Below are 24,085 nucleotides of genomic sequence, written 5' to 3' on the forward strand. Positions count from 1 at the left end.
TAGATAAAATATTTGCGATAAACCTATGCATTACTCTGCAACTTGGCCCCTCCAAACAATATGTAAACTCATTATCTCTTGATCCTGTGAGTGGTGGGGGTTGAATGAACTCTGATGTGTGGGGATTCTACAAGGATTGATTTCCTTTTGACAACACATCCCCCAACCTGGTCTGCAAGAGAGATTCATATTTCTTCTTTTCACATAACTTATAAGTTATTTCTTATGAGGCAATAAGTGTGACCTCATAGTGTATTTACCTGGACCTCTCCCTTTTAGCTGCCTAATGGGCAGATGATCATTACAATATATTACCTTCACAGCCCTATTCCTGGATGCCCCCAAGCTATACTTTATATACTGGCAGTTATTCTTGTTTCCTACCACATACAGTGTGCCTTTCCAATACTTGGCTATCTTAGACTCAGGATGCCCAGGTTCTGCAACTGGACCCAATCTCCGGTCCTTGACTCCTGGCACCGCAGTTGTATCAAGTGTTTTATTTGTCTTGCTAGGTTATTCTGAGATGCCTTATCCTTTGGCTCAATTGCATATCTGTTAAGCCTGTTTCCTTCTTCACCCTGCCGTGTACCCTGAAGCTGAGGTCAGTGAACAGCTGGGACTTCTGTGCAAATATCAGTAAAGGGGAAGTAAAGCTGGCAGAGTCCTTTCTAATGTCATTTGTGGGCATTGCTAGAAAAACCACATGTTGACTTCATTGCCCCTTTCGCTCAGGGTACAACATCCTCACACATTCAATAAAGCTGTGTAACTGTGAGGTCCATTTTCCACTGACCCATATTGGAGTATTCTCATATTTTGGATCCAGTCCTCCCAACCCCACTTCAAGCACAGGTACGGTTTCCTCCCTTCCATGCAATTAGGTGTCCCAAGGTCCCCTTGGGTTTTAAAGTGGTTCTGGTAAGTAGACCCCTCATGGAGGAGTTTTACAGTGTTAGTTAAAAGATTCACAGCACACTGTCTTGAATAACTTTCCCAATTTGGGGACCTGGCATTGAGGCTTCTCTTCCTTTCTTGACTTCTTCTGCCTCTGGACCCTGCCCACTTTATCTTTCTAAACCAAAAGTATTTTCCCTACCCCAACCCCTCTTTCTCTTTCACATCAATCCTCAGTAGCTATGTGTGAAAGCTTTTCTGAAGAGCCTATTGCAGTGATGGCGAACCTATGACACGCATGTCAGAGGTGACATGAGAACTCATATTTTTGGTTGATTTTTCTTTGTTAAATGGCATTTAAATGTATAAAATAAATATCAAAAATATAAGTCTTTGTTTTACTATGGTTGCAAATATCAAAAAATTTCTGTATGTGACACGGCACCAGAGTTAAGTTAGGGTTTTTCAAAATGCTGACACGCCGAGCTCAAAAGGTTCGCCATCACTGGCCTATTGGCTTAATCATATAAGAGCTTGAATCACTGGAAAACTAGTGGTTTTCCACGCTCATCCTTTTCCACTAGGGCAGTGGTTCTGGTGATACTGTTCTTCCTAGGGAGCAATTGAGAAATCTCTAGGGGCATTATTGGTTGTCACAGTGATTGAGAGACCTTATTAATGGGAGTGGGGCCTAAGGAGTAGGTTTATAGTTGTTCATATGGGAAATAATACACGAATAAACTTTGTGTTTTGTGAACTCACAACTATAAACCTATTTTCCCCCACCCTGTATTCTGCTGGATAGTCCAGTGGGTGCAAAGCCTGATTATAATTATCTGAGTCCAGAACCCAACTCTATGTTAAGTATAAATACAACGGAACTTTAAAAAGGTTTCAATATGTATTAAATTTTCTAAAAATGTAGCTACCACATAAATTGAAAGAAAATTGAGCTATGATTTGTTTGAAATTTTACCAAGAATGATTTACTATTTTGAAAAGACCACAACACTGACCAGTAGTGATATTTCAGTTGAAAATACCACAAATAACACTGATCAGGCCCTCTCACTGTCCTTTCCACACCTCCTTGCCTCTTCTCTCTGGGCTGAAGCCCAGAGGACCAGAGTGAGAAGTCTGGACCATGTTCTGATGCAGCCTGACCACCTTTGACCACCACAACCCTGCTGGCTTCAATTGCAAAAATGAAACAGAATTTATTTATTTTTAAGACATTTTTTAATTACAGTTGAAAACCAATATTTTATTAGTTTCAAGTATACACTCCAGTGATTAGACATTATATAACTTAAGTGATAATTTCAATAAATCTCGTACCCATCTGACTCCATACATAGTTATTGGAATATTAGGGGCCCAGTGCACAAATTCATGCACCTTGAAAGGAACTGTGGGCCGCAAGGCTTGAGGTGGCACAGGGTCAGGTCTTGGCCCATCCTCTGTGCCCCCCACCCAGCCCCTCCCGCTGTGGCCCCTGATCCCTTATCTGCCAGCAGCCCGCTCCTGCTGCCACGCTAATGCTGATGGCGCTGACCCCGCTTGCACCCGCTGACAGTGCAGAGCAATTGGGGCTGGCACCAGCAGCAGGTGCAAGTGGGGCCAGCACTGTCAGCGGGTGTGAGTGGTGGCTGCTGCCCCGATTGCCCTTCAGGAGGAGGGGGAGTGGAGAAGCCCTCAGGGGCCATCAGAGCTGGCAGCCGCCGCTTGCACCTGCTGACAGCGCTAAGTGATTGGGACTGGCTCCAGGAGCTGGCAGCGGCTCCAGCACCAGCTGCAGGTGTGAGTGGGGCCAGTGCAGGCAGCAGGTGCAAATGCCAGGCGGTATTGTGGCGTGTGGGAGCAAAGAATATTCAGTAACCACCAGAGGCTCGCCTCAATGACAGAGACCTGTGCCCCACCTTGGTCTGGTGCCCCAGCTCATCTGCTCCACCATACCGCAGTGGCTAATGCCCGCCATGTTCCACATGCGCCCCTTGGTGGTCAGTGCATGTCAAAGTGGCGGGTTGTTCATTTTTTCTGCCATTTCGTCTATTTGCATATTAGCCTTTTATTATATAGGATGAGTCTCTTTCTATTTTGCTTGCTTGTTTATTTTGTTTTTCAGATTCAATTGTTGACAGATATGTATTCATTGTCATTTTATTGTTCATATTACTAATATTTTTTCTTCTTCTTTATTGTTTGCCTTGAAGACCAGAAAATCAGACACTACAAAATTGAAGACAAAAGTAATTTAAGAAATATCCGCAGCAGTGACTGATCCAAGTTCTTTGAAATGTATCTCAGAGATGACTGGCTTCTTGGTGTAGCTGTTAGACTTGAATATGGATATAATGCTGAAAAATACAAGGACTTGGTACCTGATAATATAAAAAATGCTGACAATGTAGCTAAAAATGCAAAGCCATTTATCATTTTGGAGGTAAAAAAAATTTTAAATATTATTTTATTGATTTTAGAGAGAGAGAAAGGGAGGAGAGAGAGACATTGACGAAAAAGAACCATCCATGGTCTGCCTCCTGCATGCTCCCTACTGGGGATCCAGCCTGAAACCAGTGACCTCTTGGTGCATGAGATGAAGCTTAACCAACTGAGCCACACCAGCCAGGACTGGAGGTAAATAATTTTGATTTTAAGGCTGGTGCAATGGCTTTAACTAATGTTCAGATTCTGTGTCATGATGATTACTTGGTAATGCTTAAGGCAATTCGCATTTTGGTCCAGGAGTGCCTGACACAGGATGCAGTTGCTAAAACAAATCAAACAAGAGAGATTGCCTGTTGCTTTAGATAGCATATTCTTGGTTTTGACACTGGAGATGCAGTTCTTGCTAAAGCTGCTCAATTTCTATGATTGCTGCATACAGAAGAGCTCAGAGAGCTACAAACAAAAATGAATGAAGCCATAGTAGCTGTTTGGACAATGATTTCCCATCCAAAAACAGACTACAGATTGGGGAAAGTTGGAAGATGAACATTTCAGGGTTTCAGCCTCTCATCTACCTAGCACCTCTCAAGTGTACCTAGAATCGTGTACACTCTGGCATGTGTTTGGAAATCAAATGTCACGTTTTTAAGGGGAAAATTTCAGAAAATTGACTGTTATATAGATTTACCATCATTGCTACTTCTTTAATAAAGTTTGGGAAAGTAGAGAGAAAAAAACCACCGATCACTCATGGTATTTGAGCTGAGACTATCACAAACTACCATTCTGTTGCACACATGGTTCTTTCATCATAAAGGTATAAATAATCAAATACTTCAATATTTCTTTAGTGAAACCATAACCATGTACATATTGGAAAATGAATTAGATAATTCCTCTCACAATTTTTTTTTTACCAGGGTGAGGGCAGTAAATGAGGTTTAGGTTAAACTTTGATGGAGAATTGAACCTGAGATCACAGTAAGGAGAGAACTAAGTTCTAAACCATTATACTACCAGAGAGGTATGGCTCACATTCAATCTTTCATCTCTTTAACCATACTTTTTGGTACATAAAACTATATATAAGATACATATATTAAAATTCATAATAGAATAAATACACATGAATTTACCACCTAATTCAAGTAATAGAACATTATTAGTAATTTACACCTATCTATCCTATCCCACTCTCTGTAAACCCTGAATATTTGGGTTGCCACCAAATATTTGCTGTTATAAACAGTACTTATATGAACATTTCTTATTTTGAATCCTGGCACAAATGTGCAAGAGAACAGACCAAGGAGTGGAATTGCTGAACTGTGGAGTATACAAATACAAATTTATGCCAACTTGTTTCCCAAAGTCATTGTTCCTGTTGACAATCACAGCAGAAATGTATAAGAGTTCCTGTTTATTTACATCCTCTTCAACATTTGGTATATCAGATGTCTTAATGTTTGTCATAGTCATTAAATATTATTTCATCATGGTCTTAATTTGCCTTTACTTGATCAATAATGAAGTTTAGCATCTTCTCATAAGCTTACTGGCGATTGATGTTTCTTCTGCAAATGATTGTGTATGGCCTTTGACCATTTGTACATTTGTTTTCTTTTTAATTTGTAGAAATCCTTCATATTTCTGGTTAGGAATCCTGTTTTGGTTGTATATATTTTAAATGTTTTCTAAGTTTGTAGTTTTTTTCATTTTAAAATGTTCTCTTTTGACAGATAGACGTTCTCAATGTTAATGTATTCTAATTTGTCTTTTTTTATGGTTAGTGGTGGTTTGTGTGTGTGTGTGTGTGCTTTATTCAAGAAGTCCATTACTTCCTTAAAGTCACAGAGATATTCTCTTACGGTTTTTCCTAAAAGTTTTGTGTTTCTCGTGTAAGTCTTCAATCCACCTGGACTTTATTTTGTGTACGGTATATAAGATGGATCTATTTTCTTTTTGGCATATGGATAACCACTTGTTCCAAACCAGTTATTAAGTAATCACTTCTTCTTCAATAATCTTCAATTCCATATATGTGTGATAAGCCATGGTATTTGAGTTGAAAACACCATAAATAACACTTATCAGTCATGGTATTTGACTTGAAAATACCACAAACCACCTTGCTGTTGCAGACATGGTTGCTCTTTCTGAGCCTTCATTTAGTTCAGTTAGTCAATTGGTCAATCCCTGCATCATGCTTAATGCTGTCGTAATTACTATACCTTTATAATAAGTCTCAATAAGTTTTTATGTCTCAATAAATCTTTAACAGCAGTAGTCAGAGTGCCCAAACACTGCCATTTTCTTTGTGGAGAGCAGTCTTAAGTAAAGCTGCATATAACTAGCAATAAGTAAATTGAATGGTTGTATACTATTCATGAACTAAATGTTTTGAGACTTGTGTATGAAATGTGTTTTTTTTCAAATTCTGTATAACTTTTAAATGGCTGGAACTACTCGTATATGGACTAGGCTGTATTTTTGACATGCACATATTTTTGCTTATAAGGCACTATTTCCCCAACTATTCACCCCCAACCCGCAGCTAATTTCTCCTCTGGTCCCTTCTCCTAGGCTTGCCTTTTCTTTCCAGCAACATCCAAAGCTAATGGATTATTATCTCTGAGATTGGGACCAGAGCACTTGGAATCCTGGGTGCCACAGATGGACAGATGAGCTAATTAAAGAAATAATTTCCAAAGATTCTTCCAGAAATGACATGAAAAGATCAGAGGAACAAAGGAGCATGTTGGCTACTCAGGCAGCTCAGTGCTCCAAGGCACAGCAACTTCAACTGGTAAGTGTTGCAGGCTCCTCTTATTGATTCCCTGTCCTTGAGTAAGAGAATTCAAATAAAAAAGCTCCAGTCTATATTTTTTCCTGTTACAGAAAGACCCCTCGAAAATACATTTGCAAATTGTTATCCTCGCTTCCCTTCAAGGCCCCAAATTTCTTTTTACAGCTAAATAGCCATCTCTGTCTGGATTGATCTAATCCTATGCTTTCTGCAGAGCTGGATAAGTCTTGTAAAGGCAGTGTCAAGGTTTAGAATGAGTGGTTGTGGGTGGCAGTCTTTATCCATTATTCTACTCAAGGAGACAGAATTTGGGGAGATGGAGCAGCCAGTCAGCAAGCCCCAAAATATAACCATTGTATTTGTGCAGCACTTTGTGATTTTCAAAACATTTTTACATTTGTCTTATTTTATTCTCACAATCATCTGGTGGGGCAGATAAAACAAATTCTATTCAACAGCTGATGAGAGAGGTCACAATGCACAGCAGGGGCCGAGTGGCATTAGGATACAGATCTCCTTGGTGTGGGGACCAGGATTTAGAGATCACTCAGCATTTGTTAAACCAGGGGGGTTGGTATGCAGAATTTTGGAGTGCCCAAATAGGAAAGGAAAAAAAAACGCATGAAATTGACCTACATTAGACCAAAATACATTTTATGTGGTATCAAACCATGTTCAAATGTGGTTCTGCTGGAATGACTTCTCAATGATCTGCTCAGACATCTGAAATAGGACAGTTCCTCCCTGTTTCAACTCTTTATTGCCAAACATCCTATTCCCAGATTCTGCCTAAAGATCAAATAAACACTTGATTTCTTAGCTCTGAACTTCGGAATCAAGATAAAGAATGAGAGGAAAACAGTATTGCCTCCATAAATATGATACACCTGAGAGGAGGAAGCTTTTGATCATTTCTAAGTCAGGGGAATATCGCTGACACATGGTACCACATTTTGAAGCCAACCTTTTGCTCCTACTAGAAAGTGATAGTTAAAGTATTATGCTTACTCTATTTTTGTGTTTTACAAATTGCTAGTACTATCCATTAGGAAGTTGTAAAAATCAGCTCAGCAGGCTATAACCAGCATTTAAAAATTAATAAAATAGAAAATGCCTGCCCTAACTGGTTTGGCTCAGTGGGCCCTAACCGGTTTGGCTCAGTGGATAGAGCATTGGCCTGTGGACTCAAGGGTCCCAGGTTTGATTCTGGTCAAGGGCATGTACCTTGGTTGTGGGCACATACCCAGTAGGGAGTGTGCAGGAGGCAGCTGATCGATGTTTCTCTCTCATCGATGTTTCTAACTCTCTATCCCTCTCCATTCCTGTCTGTAAAAAAATCAATAAAATTGACCACTGAACATCAACATCACAGGTTTGAACTACATGTGTCCACTTATACGTGAACTTTTTCATCCTATAAACAGACTAGAAGCCTGGTGCAATCCGTGCACCAGTGCGGATCCCTCGGCCTGGCTTGTGGGGATTGGGCTGAAACCGGCTCTCTTACATCCCCCAGAGGGGTCACAGATTGTGAGAGTGCAGTTCTCAGGCGATGCATCATGGATTCGGGCTCCCTCCTCTCTGGTTCCAGGTGTGTCACCTGAGAACTGCAGCTGCCAAGTCACTGAAGCTCAGCAACTCCTGCATTGAGCATGTGTCCCCTGGTCATCAGTGTGCATCGTAGCTACCAGTCAGATGTCGGATGGTTGGATGGTAGCTTAGGCTTTTATATCTAAACTTATAGTATTGATACAGTAGTGCTATAAAAGTATTTTCTGTATGATTTTTTAAACATTTTTTCTCTAGCTTACCTTATTGTATAAATACAGTACATAATACATATACAAAATGTGTTGACTGTTATCAGTAAGGCTTCTGGTCAACAGTAGGCTAGGCTATTAGTTAGGTTTTGGGGGAGTCAAGTTATATATGGAATTTTGACTGTGCAGGGAGGGGTGGATAGGTTGATACCCCTAACCCCCATCTTGTTCAAGGGTCAACTGTAGTATCATTAGTTTTACTTTGCACATACATTTTTTATTAGTTATATGTATGCAGCTAGGTAGTGGGTTATGACCTTTTTAAAAATATATATTTTAGTAATTTCAGAGAGGAAAGGAGAGGGACAGAGATAGAAATATCAATGATGAGAAAGAATCGTTGATCGCCTGCCTCCTGCATGCCCCAAATTGGGGATTGAGCCCGCAACCTGAGCATATGCCGACTAGGAATCGAACTGTGACCTCCTGGTTTATAGGTCGACACTCAACCACTGAGCCACACCAGCCGGGCTGGGTTATGATAACCTTTTATACTTCTGTGGGATAAAGCAAAACTTTGGAAAGCCACTTAATATAGAGGATGCATACACCTCAATCCCATATCTACGTTATATCCTAAGACCCTCCATCTAACACATTATTTCAATAATATTCAACATTTCCCTTTTTAGTGCTTTTCTAGGAAGCAAGGATGAAGTATAAAGCCTGCTGATAAGACACTGAGAAATCTTTTCATTTGGCAAAGGATAAAAATTAATAGAATGCAGCAGAGTTTGATAGCATGTGTTTTGGTGAAATATTTTTATTGTACGGAGCTAACTGTTAAATGAAAAAGCCCTAAATGTGTTAAGGTTATGCTTAAAGCATATCTATACTTATCTTTTCTACCCTGTAATAAATCATTTTACCAAAAATCAGTAAATAAAACCCCCTCTGTTAAATTTCCTGCCTAACTAGTTTCAGGCAAGTAAATCCAGCAACATTGCAGAATTAAAGAAATCATGCTATCTTCTTGGTTTTGACTTTTGCTCCTTTCCAAAACACTGCATTTACCCTTTAACCTCATTAGGACTATCTTTTTAAACACAGCATACATTTTAGGTAGTTTTCAAAATCTAAGAAAATATGACTCCTATTCAGCAAGTCAAATGCATGCTTATAAATGAAGTCTGTGGCTCTTCCAGCCATGAGCTAGTCATCTAATCTAATAAAAGACAAAAAGGGTAATTGACCATACCTTCGCTATGCCTCCCATTGGCTAATCAGTGTGTTATGCAAATTAACCGCCAACAAAGATGGTGGCTAATTTGCATACTGCAGGCAGATCCCGCTGCGCCGCCCCAGCGCAAGATCCTGGCCTGCCGTGTACGGGGAGGGTGGGGTGGGTGGCAGCACGATCTGAGCAGCCGCTCTCCCCAGCACAGGATCTGGGCCTGCCGTGTCTTGGGTGGGGTGGGCATGGCGGGTGGGGTGAGCAGCAGCGTGATCCGAGCTGCTGTCCGCCCCAGAGCAGGATCTGGGCCTGCAGTGTCTTGGGCAGGGTGGGCGGCAGCACGATCTGAGCGGCCGCTCGCCCCAGCGCGGGATCCGGGCCTGCCATCTGCAACCGGGGGAGATTGGGGCGGACACTGAGGGATTGGGCATGCCATCTGCCACCCGGGGAGCGGCCCTAAGCCAGCAGGTGGTTATCTCCCAAGGGGGTCCCAGACTGTGAGAGGGCACAGGTTGGGCTGAGGGACCCCCCTCCCCTGCCAGTGCACAAATTTTTGTGCATGGGCCTTCTAGTCTATATATATAAAAGCCCAGAGACCGGAACAGTGAAACACCAGAACGACCGGTGGCTATGACGTGCACTGCAGCAGCCAACCAGCTTGATCCAGGCCTCGAGTGCCCCTCCACCTCCCCTTGGCTGGCCCAGCTGATTGGCCCCCAACACCTTTGTTGTGAGCCAAATTAATAAATGCCCACTGATTTGATTAGTGTGTCAACATTCAGGTTGAGTCACCTACTGACTCAATAAACCTGGCCAGAGGAAGCGGGGCGGGCGGGGGGGGAAGGAAGGGGGTGGGATAGAGGAAGAGGAGGGGGAAAGAGGCAGTAACTGACACAGCAGCTCAAAGACAGGAGCTCTAAACATCCAAGTGAGGTTACCACGCCCAAATCAAAAGCACATGAATGAAGTCAAGGAGTGACAGGAAAAGCCAGGTTCAGTCTCGGAAAGTAGAAATCAAATATAAGAGAATCACACCAACCACAAAGGGAACTGTCCTCCTCTCGGCTGGCCCCACTGGCCAACCTCCCACGGCCCCTCTCCCCCCACCAGCCCGGCCGATGGGTCCCCATCAGGGCAGGCTGGCTGGACCCCACCCATGCGTGATTTCATGCATCAGGCCTCTAGTAAAATATAAATAACTAGGTGACAGAGTTTGAGTAATGAATTACTAGCCTCTTAAGCTTATAGGCTTTTACTTTTACTAATGCCTACAAATTCAGACCTAAGTCAATGTATTTCACCAATGTAAGATGACATTGATTATAAGATTCAACAGTATTTTATGTACCACAGAGAAGAGAGGGGGAAAAAGCTGATTAGTCCCCTGGCCAGTGTGACTCAGTTGGTTGAAGTCCTCTTGGATACCAAAAGGTTGCTGGTTCAATTCCCAGTCAGGGCACATACCCATGTTGCTGGTTCAATCCCTGGTTAGGGTGTGTGCAGGAGACAACCAATCAATATTTCTCTTGGTGTATCTCTCTTACCTGCTTCCTCTAAAAAAAAAAAAAGCTGATTCAACTGTGATTTGGCATCAACTTATGATTCATATCAATTTCAAGGATATTAAATTGTGAAAAATGTATGCACCTTTGAAGACATTAAATACAGTAGTTGATTTTATGGGCTATTGCCTCTCCTCACTCCTTTCCAAATGGCTGTTGACATATTTTTAATGTAGAATTAAAGTTAATGGAACCATACTTTCTGGAAACCAACTGTTTTTTGGTTTCACTGCCTACCAAACACAGCATTTAGCTAGTTGCTCAAAGTTAAAATTTCAATGCCTCACCAGAAACTTCACTGCTACCTCAAATGGGTAATTTTGGGAATGTGAACATTTGGTAGAAAAACAGGAACAACAGGTGGGCTGGAGAAAAGACAATGTCCAAGTTGTCAAACATTGTTTTCAACATTATAACTTTTTAAATTTGAAAAACCTTATACTGTAAAGAAACTACTACCTGTTCTGGAGCCTTAAAAAAATAAAAAGACCTTAAAACGAGCTTGCGAAAACTTGTCAAGACAAACTTTATTTTTTTTTCAAGTTACAAAAATATGTGCATGTCAAAAATACAGTCTAGTCCATATACGAGTAGTTCCAGCCATTTAAAAGTTATACAGAATTTGAAAAAAAACAAACACATTTCATACACAAGTCTCAAAACATTCAGTTCATGAATAGTATACAACCATTCAATTTACTTATTGCTAGTTATATGCAGCTTTACTTAAGACTGCTCTCCACAAAGGAAAGGGCAGTGTTTGGGCACTCTGACTACTGCTGTTAAAGCTGTGGTCTTTAAAAAGCCAATCCAAAATCAGAGTAAGTTCATTTTAAATAAAGTATAAGTTTTGGTTAGTACTATAAGAAGGAGTGGTCAAATTCCAATTGCACCCCCTTCTTCTATTTAATTCTATTTTGTTAATATGTCAGAAATATAATGTGTTGTTTGGGGGAAGAGTAAATGAATTACTGGTTTTCAAAAGAAGTGATAAGAAATATTAACTTTGAGCTGCAATATACAAACAAAACTGGCACATCTAGCTTAAAAACATTAAAACAACAAATTCAAGAATGAAAAAATATTTAAAATTTAACCAAAAACCAAAGCTATATTTCTTTCTCTTTAGATGCTGAGACATAAAATGAATTACTTTGTTCTCTTGAAGTTTATGGGCTAATGAAGATCTGCTGTTCTCTATTTTCTTGTTTAAAAGACAAAGACTTAACTACATAACTAGAACATGTTTTTTAAAAAATCTATTTGCTCATAATGCCATGTAAAAGGACAAATCATAAAATTAAATAATTTTAGTATTAATGAGCAAAAAATACAATGTAGTTCACAGTGTAAAACACAGGAAAGAAATCACTTACTTTGGGGGTGGATAATACATTGGAGATTTTTGGCCTGAAGTTCACATGGAAGACTTAGAAGTTAAGGGTGTCCCAAAGAGAGAACAATGGCTTTGTTTCCAACTTTCCTGTTAGACCCTGCTGCAGGGTCCGATTTATTGCTGACATTTTACCTCCATAAGTTCTTGAATAAATTGAGACATATATTGATGGTAAGTATGAGGTGAACTGGAAAAACGTTTAAAAGTAATCTTAAGAACAAAAGTGACACTCGTGACCACTTGGCAGTGATACTTATCTTAATGACTTAAACCCTAAAAATAGGCTACATTTTTAGGAGGTAGAAAACAAGTACCAAAAATTTATCAAGTGGCCACCCCTCCTACTTTTTGGCCAACTTCGGATCTCTATATTTCTCACTCCCTACTCTCCCATTAAAGCTATGCGACCCACTAACATTCATTACCTAAAGTTATAAACGTGGAGCTGCCATGAAAAATCTTTATAACAAGTTTTGCTTGTAAGTCACTGAATATATCCAATACCCAGGTATCAACTAAGAACATATTATACCTCTCTAGTGTATTAATTCACTTCATAAGAACATGTCAACATAGAAAACATTAGGTAACACTGAACATCTCTATCTGTGATTCTAATATGTCAGAGTAGTTATGCAAACCAAAAGTAGTAATATTTTCATTTGAACTTATTTGAAAAAGCCTTATACTTAAATTGTATTACCAGTGTTTACTGAAAATACATGTGTTCTATTACAAAATTAACTTAACCAAAAAAAATACTCTACTTCCTCCCAGAGAATTATGTTGTGCTGATATCCTGTAGATAGTATTATAAAAGGATTTCATTTTTGCGATAGGCTGGGCTCACAGTGAGTATGTTAGTACAGAGATCATGTGTTTATAGTATTACTATAGGTATGTTATTAGTGAAATGTATGTAAGGCATGTAAAAATTTAGCATTAAAGCTCTTAAGGGCAATAACCCACACTGGCAGCTGCTAGAAAAGGTGCTGCTAGGAATTAAAACTACAATGAAATGAATTAATTCACATAAACTGTTGCTGAAACTAATGGACCAAAGGAGAATGGACTTTCGTCCCTTTAGCTAGTAGTAGCCCAATCTTGAAAACGGAAGCAATCACTTGCAATCTTCCACACAGTGTTGTGAGGAGTAGTTTGAGCAGTCAGCAGGAAATTCTGATTGAAGAAGTGCTGCCTGTTTCCATCAAACTTCACAGTTCCACTGGTCACAACAAGAACTGTAGTCTGGGCCTGAGTAGCTTGCTCTTTACACACACACACACACACACACACACACACACACACACACACACACACAAAAAAAAAAAAGAGGTTAGTTTCTCTATCTAAATAAGCAGATTTTCAGGCTTAAAAGACATTGCTCATAATTTAACACTTAAAAAAATTTCATAAACTTTCTTTACTTTCAGCATACTCTTAAGCATGTACACCCAAAGCCAAAAAACTAAATAATCATTTCAAAGATACTAAAATTATTTACTTTAAAGTTTCAAACTAAAGAGTTTATATTTACTAATATTTCATTGGGTTTCTAACAGAGCTTTTTCGTGTTTTGCTTAAGCTACAGCTGTTTTTAAAACTGTAAAGGAAAAAGATATCACCCTAACCTACTAAAGAAAATTAGGAACCACCTAGAGGTTAATCTTATAAATGGCATCAGTCTATCTTAAATCTAATTCTGTGTTGCCAAAAATCCTTTCACGTAACAGAGTAAAAAGTTTCTTCTGTGAAATTTTAATAAATTGTAAGATAATAAAACACATTAATTAGGGACATAATTTTTTGGAGACATTTCAAGGCATAGAAGGCAACTATTTAGAGAAAATAGATAATTATTATTTCCCATAAATAAAAATCACATTTAGCTTCAATTTCTCACATAACTGTTAATAAACTATAATCACACAATCCACCAAAACATACTATGGATCTGTTGGAGTGAGACGGGTCTAAAAGGATACCAAAAGTTTAATTTGATAGCTCAGTGCTCACTAAAATAAAACAAAATAAACACCTTGAAAGACCTTGCTCTTACCATGAACTGGTTGGCAATCTAACATATTAACCTGGAATTCACTAGAAGGCAACACCTCAAAAAAATTAGTTAAGGCATCCAGCCCTGTAACAACATTTCCATTCCATATTAAAGTGGCCTTGTCCAGATACAGCCGGGTCAGTGCCTAAAAAAAAAAGATAAAAGAAAAGTGAAAATAGTTTTGTTTCTGGGAAGGCATTTTAACAGAAATGAACTGAAAGGTTACAGGTAATATGCAAACATTTTCATAGTTCTATCTCCATCTCTACTCCCCTGCCCCCTTGCACTGGAAGACATGAACAAGGTTTACTCTTAATAAACTAGGCAGCTAAATATACTTTTTTCATATTTTACTTTAGCCACAATGAGAAAACTATGCATCCAAACTGGAAGAGTTTTAAAAATTTGCTTTCTATATTTAAATGAATTAAATGGTCACAAGTTTCAAGCACCTGCAACCCAAACCAGTTTTAGTCTCCCTTCTTTTTCTGAGAATTAACAAAGTTGTCTTCCATCAGGCCCTACCTGTACACTTTAATCCTAGTGTTTATATACATGGAGACATTTCATGTCTGAGCCATTTAATGTTATGTTAGGAAGAATGGGTTGTTTTTACTACTCAAACAGCATATTTAATTCAAAGGAATCACCAGTACTTGCTCAAGCAGTTTTTTATAAGTCAAATTAAAGCTTCACTAAGGCAAAATTCAGTTAACTCTTTAGTCACAGCAGTTTAGTGTGTCACAGGACTCATTATTTGCTTAATTCTAAAATTTATCTTGGATTTAAAGGCCAACATATATCTCGACTCTGCCTTTTTTTTTGCTACTTTATTTTTGAAAGCAGGAAGGCACAATAAACATCCATTGTCACATCCCTTGTCCCTGGTCTCATGTCATAAAAAATCAGTACCAGGGACGTCTTTTATCTTCTGCCTTAAAAAATAAATTTTTAGATATAAGATATTAGCTTCTGTGCCTGCTAACTATTTTTGAGAAAGTTCTCTAAAATACAATCCTATACTGATAAGAGACCTAGGCAAGCTTGAAGCACATACTGAAACAATTACTTAGAAGATATGGCTCAGGGACAAATTACAATGAAAAAAGCTGACAAAATGATAAGTTGTTCTTTTGAAGACTAAAAGTATCCAAGTCATGTGGATTATGCTTGTGAGTGCCAGCTACAGCTGTGAGATTTAATTTAAAAATTATCTATTAATATATTCCATTAAAGGGACAAATCTGGGAACATTCCCTATGTCAGACTCCTTCACCAGCACTAATACTATTTTAACCAAACTGAAGTTAATTGGGACTGAGAAAATGTAACATATTTAAATAAATATATGTTGGGTCCTTTGTTAAGTGCAGTATTTAAATTCTCATTTATCACTCTAAAAATAAAATGAGGTTAAGAGAGGTTAGCAACTTGCTTAAGGTCAGAGATAGGTGAACACAAAGCTGATATATATATATATATATATATATATATATATATATATATATATATATATATATATAAAATCTTTACTGTTGAAAGTATCACAGCTGTCCCTTTTTCCCCATTGACCCCCTCCACTCCACTCCCTCCCTCCCCAGGCCTTCATGGCACTATTGTCTGTGTCCATGGGCTATGCATGTATGCATATAAATTCTTAGGTTAATCTCTTCCCACCACTCCTTCCCTCTGAAATATGTCAGTCTGCTCAATATCAGAGTTATCACTTATGCAAGTCAGATGAATGGCTGGATTGAAAAATAATGGTATTTAATAAAGAGTAATATAGCCTATAACACTCACCCGTCTTCTTTTGTCCATTGTCTCATAGTAAATATTGACAAATTCCTCAGCAGCTCTACATGCCTGGTCTACATAAGTTTTAAAATCCTGCAAGAAAAATTTTAGAAGTGTACATTACCATCCTTCCAAACGCTCACAAACACAAAATCATCAACAAAAGCTGATTTATTTCAATCACTTTGCAGCTCTGTACACAGTCCACATTCTTCCATATAAATGTTGGCATTTTAAAGGCTTAGGGCTCAAAAGTTTCCAATTTTTAAAATTTCCACTATGTTTGGGTACATATATTTAGGACATACTCGTCTCTCATTAGTGCATTTGATACATTTTTTTCTCACTTCAAATATAAATTTATAATCTTAACTTGGAAACTGGTACTTCAGTACTTACTTTAGGCTTCCAATATTTTACAAAACATTCACCGTAATAAAAATGTTCCAGCCAGAAACTTTAAAAAAGTGGGGGTGGGAGAACTGCCACTGAATAAATTTGAAAAGTGCCGAGTTCTTTTTTCAAGAGAGAAGTTATAACCAAAATCGAGTTGTTGAATGAAAAAAAAATGTATAGTAACAATAAAGTTCAATGAACTACTTGAAAAATTAGGTCCTTAGGAAACTTCCTCACATTACATAAACATTTACCAGCATTTGTAAAGAATTGTAAAACCGGAAAAAAAAATGTTGGCGTTTTCTCCTGCAGGAAAAAACAAAACAAAAACCTTCCCTAGCCATTTACCCAGCCCAGCCTATTTGAATTAAGAACTAGTTTCATTTCTAGCTCAGGTGGTCAAAAGTTATACAGAGAGAGCGGGAGATAATCCAAAAAGGAGTTTGCAAGCCACAAACCACAGACCCCAACATGCCCGCCTCTCGCTAGTTCCCATCTCAGGGTCCTTCCTGGCATCTTAAAGAGATTGCACAGCCCCCGGGAATAGGGAGTCGGGAGCTGGGGGTCCCAGGCAGCGGGTGTAGGAATAGAGGGGGTCTGCGGAGAGCGGGCCCCGCCCCGAGCCCGGCGGGCCAGCCCCTGATTCGCTACTTGATCACGTGATCTGCAGCCACCCGGCCGGCGACCCTCCCCTCAGCCGCCCGACTGCAGCGCTCAGGCACCCTGCCCACGGTCCCGGCACTCACCACAGGCATGGCCATCGGGGAGCCTGAAACAGACTGTTGAGGCAGTGGCGGCGTCACTACTTCCTCACGTGTCCGGTTCCCTCTGCTGTAGGAGGACCAAATATTAAGGAAGATAGTGAAACCCGCCAAACATACGGAATTCTTTCTCCGCCCATTCTCTCCCGGAAGTATTTCGGTACGTTCTTAAAAGGATCCCGATGTTCCAACCTTAAGCCGCTTCCCTTCAGTTCCGACTGTACCCTCCCAATCGCCCAAGGTATTCACTTGTTTGATATTTACTTAGTTTGGCAGAAAAAAAAGTCACTTTGCTTTTGTAAACTAGATACGCTAATGTTGCCACTTTTCCTACCGCAGGCGCGGAGACAAGCAAAAAGAACTAAGATCCGACAGGGGGAACCTCTTTGCTTTAAGAGGCGGGACCAAGGCTAGCTGAAGACCAATGAGAAACCGAGGAAAGACATACAGGACCTGTAGCCTATAGGAAAAATGGGTGGAACTTGAAGCGCGTGCAATCATACTGCGCATGACTGGCAAAGAAAGTTTTAGAGTTCTGGAACAATCTGGAAGAATCGATCCTCGTATTGAACCCCAACATCTCCGTAGTACTCCTATGATAACTCACTATTTGAATTTGCTCACTATTTGAATTTGCACTATTCAGTGGAAAAGGCTCATCCAGTTCTCCCATTCTTATAGACCTAAAATGAAGATTAGTCGACTGCGCCATTCACCACCTTCCACAGCCGATTCGCTAACAGTTAAAATATATTGACTGGTGACAACGAGCAAGGTACTTTTCTAAGCATTTTAACCCATATTTACTTGTTCAGTTACAGTAACACTATGGCGTATTATCTCCATTTTATAGTTAAGACATTAATTAAGTAACCGGCTTCAGGTCATAAACTAGTTGGAATTAAAAGTTAAGCTAATTTAACTTCCTCTGCAAACGTACTTTACTCCCCAGCATCCTTTAAAACGGCCCATGTCAAAGCTGCCAACAACTTCTGGGGGTTCAAATCAATTAAGTATCTCTATATATAGTCTTACCTTGAGTAACTGGCTTGTGGCTGCTCATAATAACGATCATGGTCGCGGGAACGGTAATGACTACGCTCACGCTCACGCTCCCGCTCCCGGTCACGCTCCCGGTCACGGTCACGATCACGACCATAGTCGCGGTCACGACCATAGTCACGGTCACGACCATAGTCGCGGTCACGACCATAGTCGCGGTCACGGTCACGAGCATAGTCGCGGTCACGAGCATAGTCACGGTCACTCCTTCCTCGATATCCTCCTCTGTCTCTTTGATACCAGCCTCTTCCAAATCGTCTCATATTCTTAACCTTTTTTTCCCCACCCCGTTTGTCTTTCCTTTTGCCTAATTCTAACTGCCGCTTTTCTCTGACTACCGTCTCCGCTCCGAACTCCTCTCCAACGGCACTTCTGGACGTGTCTCCTACTTAAAGCCACAGTCCTCTCACGTGATGTGGATCGTTACTTGTATGCTAATGAGTCTCAACGACACATCTCGAGCCCCCACCTCCGTCCACTCTGAGCTCCGATTCCACATATGGATATGAACACCACAAGGCACTACAGGCTTCTCAAACTTGTAGAGTCCAGAATTTAAACTCATTATTTCCTCTGTACTAACAATCTTATGTATTTTTTTCTGACATTTATGCTTGTATTCTTGGGATATTTTTGATTCCCCCTCTCCCCCGCCCCCACCCTTATAATGTTTCATTTATTATTTCAATGTATTAAGTGCATACTGTGGGCCAGGCGCTGTGCAAGATTCTAAATATAGAGTGGTGAACAAAATAGACTTGATCCATAGCTCATGAAGCTCAGAGTGCTAGACAATAAACAAAACATTAATGAATTACAAAGGAGTTCCAAGTAACTTGTCCATCTTTAAAGCAACCTCTCTGTCTCTCTCCTCTGTACACAAAGTTTGACTTTGCTCTATTCTAATTTTTCTAAAATTTTCCTAATTTTTAAAGACCTACCTTGGTCTGGGCTCAATTTACCTTTCCAAACTTTTCTCCCATTATTCACTAATATTGGCAAAGTTAACTACTATTGTTTGTAAAAAATGACTCATATTTATTGCTTTATAGTTGATTGCGTGTTTTTTTTTATTATTGAAAGCTTAGACTGTGTCTGGTGCTTATTATGATTTCATTCAATCTTCCCAGACCCTGGAGAGGGAATATTATTATCTAGATTTTTAAGAATTTAAACAGAAGTTCAAAGAGGTGTAAATTGGCTATGATGACACAACTAATTGAGCTGGGATTACAACCCACAACTGTCTTTGCTCTTAGATACTCTACTATTCATGCATTTGTTTGTACTATGCTTATTTTGGAATGTTTGTTCCCTCCATTTATATCTGCCCTTCAGGGACCAGGACAGGTAATGTCTCTTCCATGAAGCCTTCCCTCATTTCATGTCCCCAGAACCCTAAAGAATATTATCTCCCCCGTGGCTATGGAGGAGTGGCTTTTGGTATGGGGCAATAGTTCCAGGGACTACAGCATGTTGAGTACTGAAAAGGGACAGCTGGCGGCTGTGCAGCGAGTTTTAGGGGCCTCAGGCTGTTGCAAGGTAGGGTTGCGCCCTCTCCCCCTAAACTACCCCAGCCCATGCAAAGCAGAAGCTGTGCTGGGGGTGGCTCAGTCTCAAAAAGGAAGTGAAGGCCCTTCCCAGACCCTAGTGCAGTGATGGCGAACCTTTTGAGTTCGGCGTGTCAGCATTTTGAAAAACCCTAACTTAACTCTGGTGCCGTGTCACATATAGAAATTTTTTGATATTTGCAACCATAGTAAAACAAAGACTTATATTTTTGATATTTATTTTATATATTTAAATGCCATTTAACAAAGAAAAATCAACCAAAAAAATGAGTTCGCGTGTCACCTCTGACACACGTGTCATAGGTTCGCCATCACTGCCCTAGTGGTTCAGGTTCCCTACCCTTTCCCAGGCTTCTGCCAGCACCAGCACCATAGCTCATACAGCCTTTGTCTCTGGCTGAGGCAGTCTCTGGGTCATTCTTCTCTCCAAACTAGTCTCCAAAGTGTGCCTTGGAAAACCTGGGTTTTATTGGAACCCTTCTTTGCTTAAAGCCCTTCGGTGGCTTCCCATTACCTTTTCCCTGTGTCGGGCCATTCAGGCCCTTTTCATTTCCTCGATCAGCTCAGCCCCTGAGCTACACAGGGCACTGTGCCAGGTACTCACAGTGCAGAAATCAGAGGAGGTCAAACAGTTACCATAGATGACACAAAAGGGACCCAAGGGTACTTGAGACTTACTGTGGAATGTGGTCCAGGTGCTCACAGTTTCTGCCTCTCAGAATGTTTCAGCATTGAGCACGACGGGCACTGCATATATGCAAAGGAAAGAAGGAGGTGCTTTCCTTTAGTTAAAAATATTGTTTTAAAATGTAATCAAAGCCCTGGCCGGTGTGGCTCAGTTGGTTGGAGCATCCTCCCGTACACAACAGGGTGTCCGGGTTGTAGGAGGTAACTGATGTTTCTTTCTCTCTCTCTCTCTCTCTCTCTCTCTCTCTCTCTCTCTCCCCTCCGTTTCTTGCTCTAAAATAATACATATTTTTAAATGTACGTAAAAACATTTGGTCACTTCTTTCTGGAAGTGAAGGTTGTTTGCAGCTACATCCCCAGCCAGTCAGTCATTCCCGTGCCCAAGAAGAGCTCTGGACAAATCCAGACTCTTTTAATCTTTTATACTTTACTTTTCTGTCTCTAAAAAAGCATTATGGCTCTTGACACTTTTTACAAGTTTTCAAATGCTTTTCAAGACACTTTATGTAATTAGCTTTGAACTCTCAACAGGGACTCTTGTCACTTCCGTCTATATTTAATCACATATTCACCAGCATGTGTGAGTGAAGTAGGTGTCACTGCCCACCCCATCCCCACCCCCAGGTAAAATAAATAAAAAGGACAGCTGAGCTAGAGGTAGAGGAACGGCTCAGAGTTTTGCACTGAATGCTTGCACAAAATTTTGGACACTTCTATTAATGTGCTAGCAGGGTGGGAGACTGGGTAAACTGGTAATGTGGAAAACAGTCTTGGGCTCTGATTGGTCAGAACAGTGAATCTGAACCTCAAGAAAACTATGTTTGGTGGAAGAAATGGGAACCAGGTGAATAAGACACAAAATTGCTCTTTACTAGATAACTGCACATATGCAAAACATGGAGAGAGTGACTAGCAAGGGTGTGAAAGAGCTTTTCTTAGAAACATAGAATGGCATATTGGTTAAGCACATTGTTGTCAGCATAAATCTGGGTTTAAATCCTTGCCATGCCACTGAGTAGCTCTGTGACCTTGGCCAAATTACCTAAACATCCCATGCCTCAGTCCAGGGGTCCTCAAACTATGGCCTGCGGGCCACATGCAAATACAAATACTGTATTTGTTCCCGTTTTGTTTTGTTTTTACTTCAAAATAAGATATGTGCAGTGTGCATAGGAATTTGTTCATAGTTTTTTTTTAAACTATAATCCGGCCCTCCAACGGTCTGAGGGACAGTGAACTGGCCCCCTGTTTAAAAAGTTTGAGGACCCCTGCCTCAGTCTCTCAATCTGTAAAATGGAAATGAAAATATTGCTACATATTTCGTAATACTGTTGTAAGAATTAAACAAGTCCGTGCCTGGCATACAGTCCTTGCTTGAGGAATATTATAGTGTTTTCTTACCCATGGAAGATGAGATTATACAGCCACCTATTTCAGAGTATGAAGTTGGGACAGATTAGACAAGTTTCGGTGAATTGAGAGGCATTAGTACAGTTCAGGAGAGTGATAGGGACCCTGAGAGAGCAGATTGTGGGAGCAATAAAGTGGGTTGATTAGGATTACTTGTGGCTGTGCTGTGCAGCCATCTCTCCTGGTCAAGTATAAGCCTAAGGGAGTTAAAGCTGTTTGGTTACCAACATCCCTATCTGAATCTGTATCTTTCTCTGGACTTGATAAGGACTCTTTAGTAACAATCAGGGGAGTGATCTGAGCAGTCAGCCCCTTCCTCTCAGGTCTCTAATTGGCAACCAACCGCTTCACATTAAGTCTCATGCTCTACTAAGTAAACTAGGTGCCTTTGGTCTGTTCACATTAAATAGGGCTTTAAACACAAGTTTATTGTGATATAATTCACATACCATTCAATTTATCCATTTAAGGTATACAATTCAGTGTTTTTTAGTATATTTACAGAGTTATGCAAGCATCGCCATGAAATTTAGGAACATTGTCCTGAAAATAAACCCCTTTTCCATTAACAATCAGTTCCCATTTCTCTTTCACTCCAGCTCTTGGCACCACCAATCTACTTCCTACTTCTACACATTTGCCTATTCTGGACATTTCATGTAAATGGAATCATAAAATATGTGGTTCTTTCCATCTTAGCATAATGTTTTCAAAGCTTATCCATATTGTACTCCACTCCTTTTAATTGCATAATATTCCATTGCATAGCTATAACAGATTTTATTTATACATCATCCATTAATAAACATTTGGGTGGTTTTCATTATTTTTGGTGTTATGAACAATGCTTCTATAAATATTCGTGTACAAGTTTTTGTGTGGACATATGTTTTCAGTTCTCTGGGGTGGATCCCTGGGAGTGGAATTGCTGAGTCATATGGTAACTTACTAGTATGTGTTAAAAAAACAAAATTCAACTGAGTAAACTTTGAAGATCTTATTGGCTTTATTCAACAATTCATGAATTGGGCAGATCCAATCTAGCAGATAGAAAGGAGCTCTGAAGAGCTGTACAGAATGAAAGACTTTTATAGTCAGAAGGGAGTGGGAGTTAGTTATAGCTAGTAATGTCACTTTTCTTTAGGGCAGGGGTGGGGAACCTCTTTCTGACAAGGGCCATTTGAATATTTATAACATAATCCATATAAAATTGTCAGCTTAAAAATTAGCGTGCTATATTTGGTTAAACATTTAATTACCTCACCCCTAATGCCTTGGTGGGGCCAAATCAAATGATTTCCTAGGCTCGTGGTCTGCAAACTGCGGCTCGCGAGCCACATGCGGCTCTTTGGCCCCTTGAGTGTGGCTCTTCCTAAGCCTTAGGAGTACCCTAATTAAGTTAATAACAATGTACCTACCTATATAGTTTAAGTTTAAAAAACTTGGCTCTCAAAAGAAATTTCAATCGTTGTACTGTTGATATTTGGCTCTGTTGACTAATGAGTTTGCGGACCACTGGCCTAGGCCTTATATGGCCTGAGGGCTGGATGTTCCCTTCCCTGCTTAGGGGAAGGCAGTGGTCTATCAGATTATGTGACTAGTGGTAATCAGGGGGTTCTTCCTTGACTGTTTAAACACTTGGAGTGCGGGAAACGAGTTAAGTCGGCTCGCGTGAATTGCGCGTACTCCGCGGGAGCCGTCTTTAACTCGGTTCATATAGATTTGCGGTGGAGTGCGGGAAACGTGTAAACTCAGGCCGATTGTAACTGCGTATTACCAAATATTTGTTTGTAATCCACCCTTTTGGTGGATGGAACAAAACCAAAAGACAGAGCCATCTTATATTTTGGCGGGAAATTCACCCGCACTCCAAGTGTAAAGATTCCATTTCTGGGAGAGCTGAAACTGTAATTAAGTATTAGTTTGATAACAAGAGGCTTAGGGTAAGCAACTCCCTTTGGGGCCTATTGTCTTGTTTCACTACCAGACTCTTTCACAGTGGCTGTACCATTTTACATTCCCACCAGCAATGCATAAAGGTTCTGATTTCTTCACCTCCTCACCAATACTTGTTATTGTCTTTTTTTTTATTATAGCCATTCTAGTGGGTGTGAAGTGGTATCTCACTGTGGTTTTAATTTGCATCCCTTTGAAACCTAATGATGTTGAGCATTTTTACATGGGCTTATTCACCATTTGTATATCTTCTTTGGAGAAATGGCTATTCAACTCCTTTGTC

At 40.0% G+C, this 24,085-nt stretch overlaps 1 protein-coding gene, 1 long non-coding RNA gene and 1 pseudogene across 5 annotated transcripts; 2 read left to right on the top strand and 1 right to left on the bottom strand.

The window, feature by feature from the left end:
- Positions 1–2,041: 2,041 nt before the first annotated feature.
- On the top strand, positions 2,042–3,891 carry LOC102417447 (annotated as a pseudogene).
- Positions 3,892–11,209: 7,318 nt separating this feature from the next.
- NXT2 (nuclear transport factor 2 like export factor 2) lies at positions 11,210–17,459 on the bottom strand. Of its 3 annotated transcripts, XM_014459446.2 has the most exons (5): positions 17,309–17,456; positions 17,102–17,186; positions 15,966–16,052; positions 14,163–14,307; positions 11,210–13,371 (listed from the first exon to the last, which is right to left on the bottom strand). In XM_014459446.2, exons 2-5 carry the CDS (start codon positions 17,114–17,116, stop codon positions 13,187–13,189), a joined length of 432 nt encoding a protein of 143 aa, XP_014314932.1. In that variant the 5' UTR covers positions 17,117–17,186; positions 17,309–17,456; the 3' UTR covers positions 11,210–13,186. The 3 variants fall into 3 exon arrangements, with proteins under 3 accessions (XP_014314932.1, XP_023614411.1, XP_006082307.1); XM_023758643.1 differs by having other exon boundaries at positions 17,102–17,459; XM_006082245.3 differs by lacking the exons at positions 17,102–17,186; positions 17,309–17,456 and adding an exon at positions 16,359–16,948.
- Positions 17,220–18,976, top strand: LOC106697865. Of its 2 annotated transcripts, none has more exons than XR_001349119.2 (3): positions 17,220–17,357; positions 17,456–17,891; positions 18,574–18,976. It is a non-coding gene; the product is annotated as an uncharacterized LOC106697865 (long non-coding RNA). The 2 variants fall into 2 exon arrangements; XR_002830649.1 differs by having other exon boundaries at positions 18,580–18,976.
- Positions 18,977–24,085: the final 5,109 nt, after the last annotated feature.

This window comes from Myotis lucifugus, unplaced genomic scaffold, assembly GCF_000147115.1.
Source record: "Myotis lucifugus unplaced genomic scaffold, Myoluc2.0 scaffold_2, whole genome shotgun sequence".
Lineage (NCBI taxonomy): Eukaryota > Metazoa > Chordata > Mammalia > Chiroptera > Vespertilionidae > Myotis > Myotis lucifugus.

Coding starts and splice junctions, on each gene's coding strand:
- NXT2 (XM_023758643.1), bottom strand. Junction 14,308..15,965: donor CAATGGACAAAAGAAGACGG/GTGAGTGTTATA, acceptor TTTTTTTTTTAG/GCACTGACCCGGCTGTATCT. Junction 13,372..14,162: donor AGATTGCCAACCAGTTCATG/GTAAGAGCAAGG, acceptor GTGTGTGTAAAG/AGCAAGCTACTCAGGCCCAG.